Source organism: Limulus polyphemus, unplaced genomic scaffold (genome assembly GCF_000517525.1).
Source record: "Limulus polyphemus unplaced genomic scaffold, Limulus_polyphemus-2.1.2 Scaffold1975, whole genome shotgun sequence".
Taxonomy (NCBI): Eukaryota; Metazoa; Arthropoda; class Merostomata; order Xiphosura; family Limulidae; genus Limulus; species Limulus polyphemus.
In genome coordinates this window covers 38748-44074 of record NW_013667585.1, presented here as the reverse complement: position 1 = coordinate 44074, position 5327 = coordinate 38748, and the positions used below count along the sequence as shown (strand labels likewise).

General features: G+C 31.1%; 1 protein-coding gene across 5 annotated transcripts in view; it reads right to left on the bottom strand.

Moving 5' to 3' along the window:
* The window catches only part of LOC106465537 (cilia- and flagella-associated protein 206-like), a 96074-nt gene that overhangs the window by 54705 nt on the left and 36042 nt on the right, over positions 1–5327 (bottom strand). For all 5 annotated transcript variants that reach the window (XM_022393451.1, XM_022393452.1, XM_022393450.1 and 2 more), the window contains one exon: positions 3494–3586. In XM_022393451.1, the coding sequence (XP_022249159.1) occupies positions 3494–3586 (93 nt within the window). The remainder of the gene's footprint in view (positions 1–3493; positions 3587–5327) is intronic.

The following is a 5327-nucleotide window of genomic DNA, read 5'->3' as shown; positions in this document are numbered from 1 at the left end:
TATGGCCTTCAAAAAGTTGACGACTCTACTTATTTCGACGTTGGATGACCTTGTAACGTCGAAAGATGTAGAGTCGTCAACTTTTTGAAGGCCAAAGATAGGCCTAAATAAAATGTTTTTAATTGTGTACCAGTTTAACGTTGAATATTAGTTATGATTTTAACAGATAAGTATATTGCTGTACATTGTTACAACAGTGTTCTGTTTCGAAAGATAGCTAGCATTCTGGTGTCTAAAAATAAAATACAAAAATAATAATGATCAATAAAACTTGATTAAATAATGTTAATAATACTATACAAAGGAAAGATACATGTACGCTTATGCATATACGCACGCGCATATATGTACGCCTATTTTCTGCAGTCCTTTCTTTAGTCTGGTCTAACATTTATCATCGTTTGATACATTAAGTTATATTGTTAATAGTTTAGGAGTGACGGATATTATATGTGACCGTTAAGAATAGCTTCCTTGTATATATTATCATGGTGTAGTTAGACCTCTATAACAAAATGCTTGTAACGAGCAGAGAAACGTTTTTGTGACATATAGTGGGATGTCTTCAATTAAACAATTTCAAAAGGGACTTACATATGTAATTACTAACCCTGTAATAGAGGTAAAAACAATCCAAAGTGTTAATTACACAATCTGTCCATTTACGACACATACACACATATATATATATATACACACACACACACAAACATATATATATGCACACACACACACATATATATATACACACACAAACACATATATATATATATATATACACACACAAACATATATATATATATATACACACACATAAACATATATATATATACACACACACAAACATATATATACACACACACACATAGTATTGGAAATAATTTTAGAATCACAAACAACACGTAACAGCAACTAAATGATCAATTTATTATCAATACAATACATTATTTAAACACACAATTGAACAACTTGCATAATACACATTAAGCTTTTGTATTTGCTTTAAACAGAGCAACATTTATGCAACCTTAAATTTATCAATATACGACCCTGAAATATTGTTCCAAATGTCTTGAAATACTCCCCATAAATTAGCTAAGTTGTTTGGATACCATTAAACATTCTTATTTTCCATATTAGCCTATAAAGCCTTAACAATATTCATAATGGAACTTCGTGTAGGTCAAGTTATGGTTTTGAGTGTTCAATTATCCTTTTTTTTCTTCATGTATCACTAAACTGTATTTACTGCATGCTTTGGTTCATTGTCTTACTGGAAAATGAATCCCTGCCCAACGGATCTTGTTCCTGAGTGAGTGAAATGATGGTTTAGAATTTGCTTGTACCTGTCGGCAATCAGGGTGCCATCAATTCTGTGTAGATTTCCAATACCACTGGCTAAGATATAGTCCACACTTGTAGGTCTCTCCCATGTGTAACTTGCCAGAGGAAGAAAAACTACAACATTCAAGTTCCAACAACTTCTCTTACATAATGGCTATTCCTTAAAATATATAACTGATACTTTTCATCAGTATGACTAAAAAAATAACCTCAAACATACTTTGAAACAAAACACTTACTATACCATGTGAAATATACCATATGATACCCTACACGGACAATAATCTTGCTCCTCAAATTCACAAGGCTATCAAAAAATCTGGCCTTAACATACGATTTATACAAAAATGAAAAAGTTTAGAACAGTTTCTTGTTCATTCTGATATCAAATCCCAAAATACTTGTAATATCAAAAAATGCTATGCAAAAGATAGTGGTTATGATAAAATCTGCATGAAAATGTGGTATATAAAATACAATGTACAAAGTGCTCTAGTGAAACTGGTCATCCGCAGCATGAAAAATTTCAAGAACACATCAATGATATCAAACATTTCACAAAAAAAAGAAATTAATGAATAAGTTTCAACACCAGGACTGCCCAATGAAAAACCTTTTAAAATCAAAGTTTTGGAAAAATGTAACAATTATTTAGAAAAAAATAAAGAGGCACTACTAATTAAAGATAAAAATCCTCCCTTGAACAAACATAAAGGTTGACCTGTCTAAATTCAAATTTATATAATATAAAAACTTTGAATAATGTGTATACATACTTACTTTACATTACATTTATTTGTTTACAATATTTCCTCATAAACTGTTGTATCACATGACATCACATTACAATATGTATTTGCATTGCTGTATTGTCTTCCATTCATAATGTATGTTTGAACTGATTCAACTGTAAATACCTAACCCTTGGTAAAGGCACAAGTCAAAACATTCATACATTAAAAGTTTTATTTACCTGGAGTTTGTAGTTATATTTGTTTTAATAATGACTTCTAGTTTCAAGTGTGCAGTTAGGCATCTCAATATAAGTGATATTATTTATCTATTTGAACATGTTTTTGCTTTCAACAGTAAAATATATTTTGAAACAAGATTTATGAAGAAAAAAATAATAATATTTTGCTTACCACTAAACGATTTTTTGCCAAAAAAATCAACTGAACAAGATTTTTTTCCTGTGTGTTCCACTAAAGCGTTTTTACATGGTTGACTTACAATTTAAACAATGGTATCTAATTTTCACCAAGTTAGTTATGCCTTGTGTTATATGCCTCTTTAAAAAAAACAAGAATCAATATGCACAAACCAATTGTCTGGACATATAAAAGTAGGTGGCTGATTCCAACCACAGCCATAATCCTACACTTAATTTGTTTCTTTTCTACCTGAATATTTCTCTCTAACACCACCACAATTATCTGGACATCTAAAGGTACTTTGATGCAGGTGTCTGGTTCCAACCACAACCATAGTCTTACACTTAATTTGTTTCTTTTCTACCTGAATATTTCTCTCTAACACCACCACAATTATCTGGACATCTAAAGGTACTATGATGCAGGTGTCTGGTTCCAACCACAGCCATAGTCTTACACTTAATTTGTTTCTTTTCTACCTGAATATTTCTCTCTAACACCACCACAATTATCTGGACATCTAAAGGTACTATGATGCAGGTGTCTGGTTCCAACTACAGCCATAGTCTTACACTTAAGATATTTCTTTCGTACCTGAAAATTTCTAATGGGAGATATTAATGGTGTTTTGTCCAACCAATGAGGCTAATTACTGATCAAATATGTAGAATGGTAAGAAAGAGTACTTCTGAACTGTACGGCTGTCATGGTACAAATGCAGTTTTACAAAAATCTTAAAAAAGATGTATTAGTTATTCTTAATATGTAGTTTTAAAAAAACAAATCCAAGTGAAACTAAGGAAGCACTTATATTAGTATTGTTTTTTAACACTATGACTTACTGATAATGTTGTAGTTTCATATTCTTCTGCTTAATTATTAGTTCATTAAAACAATTATATGCCAAATTCTCATTGTTAGATTAGAATATGTACATCTGCTTATCATAATGTGTAGTTGTTTACCTGTGTTAGTCGATAACACAAAGCACTTACTTATTAGTTTAGAAATTAGGTCCTTTGTCTTCTTAAGCTGAGTTTCAAGTTTGTCAACCAACTTTTTTGCATTATCTTGAAGAGTAGTATCAACTGAAAAAATTCAAACAAAAATATCTTGCAAATAAAAACCTTTTACCAGAAGCAACAACTACCTGATGGAAGTAGGTAATAATAATCCAAATATAAATTTATCATTGTTAGATAATCTTTGGATAATTGCCTCCATCAAATTAAACAAAGTTAAATATAAAAGAAATACTCTGTTCAAATACAATGTATTTACACCTATTCATGATTTCACATAATTCCCATAACAATTCTATTGAATAACCTGCAGTACGTGCATTATTTAAAAAGAAATTAAAAACTAATGCTAGTGAACAAGTACTACCAGTTATAATTTGTGAATGTAACAGCTATCTAGTATAAATTCTTGGTAAGATTTTTATGGTAAAATGATTATAGTAAAACTGTTCTGATTTTATGGGCAACATTATCATTCTTTCATGTTTTGCTCCCTTGTTAATTTAAATACTTTTAACTTTAAGCCCTTATTTCATATGGTTTTAAATACAATAACATCTGATTCAATCACTACATAATAATATATAGTGTATGATCTTCTGAAATTGGAACATTGTTGGTTTTCATTTGAAATTTTGTGCAAAGCTATATGAGAATTATCTGTGTTAGACATCCCTAATTTAGCAGTGAAAGATTAGAGGGAAAGCAGCTATTCATCACTACCTACTGCCAACTCTTGGGCTACTATTTTATCAATGAATAGTGAGATTGACTGTCACATTATAATGCCCCCACAGCTGTAAAGGCGAGCATGTTTGGTGGGTTAGAGATTTAAACCCGTGACCCTCAAATTATGAATCAAGCAACCTAACCACCTGGCCATTACTGATTAAACAGAAATGAAGAATGATATATACATAAAAGTAAATGTTATTTAAAATTGTAAAGATCTGGGTGACTATTCAAGTTATCTCTAACTTATCTTAAAACTTTTCACAAGCTGTGCAACTGTATCATTTGAGTAAGGAACCAAAAATTTCAAACTTTGACCATTCATGATAAGGTAAAGCTTGAAATGTATTTATGCTTTGGACTGAACAAAGTCCAGTGAATCTCTTGCTGGACTGGTGATTTCATGGTTTTACTCCTTTACTGCTAAAAATAAACAAACATCACAGTCCTCACTTTGGGGCCTGGGTGTTTTATAAGAAAGTTGGTTAAATCTCACTATTCAATTTGACAACAGTAGGCCGAAAATTGGTAGTGGTATTTACTAGTTACTTTGCCTGTAGTTTATCACTTGAGAATTAAGGATGGTTAATGTAGATAGCCCTCATGTAGCTTTGCGTAAAATCTAGCCAACAAACAATTTATAAGGTATAGATGCTAGTAGCTTTCATGAAAAACTATATTTCTAATATCATTATTACCTTAAGTTACACGAGTCTAACATTTGAAATAACAGGTTATAGTAAAACATTTTTAGCTTTTTACACATTGTAATAAACATATTTTTACAATTACTGGTCTAGGACTTGGACTTAGTTGTTTCTTTTCAGATTCAAATAATATTAAAGAGTATCGTCCAAATAATAATTTGCCTGATTTAATCACCAGCCCCACCCATGATACTAAACAACCCTTCCTGAAGCATTATATTGCCTGATTTAATCACCAGCCCCACCCATGATACTAAGCAACCCTTCCTGAAGCATTATATTGCCTGATTTAATCACCAGCCCCACCCATGATACTAAACAACCCTTCCTGAAGCATTATATTGCCTGATTTAATCACCAGCCCCACC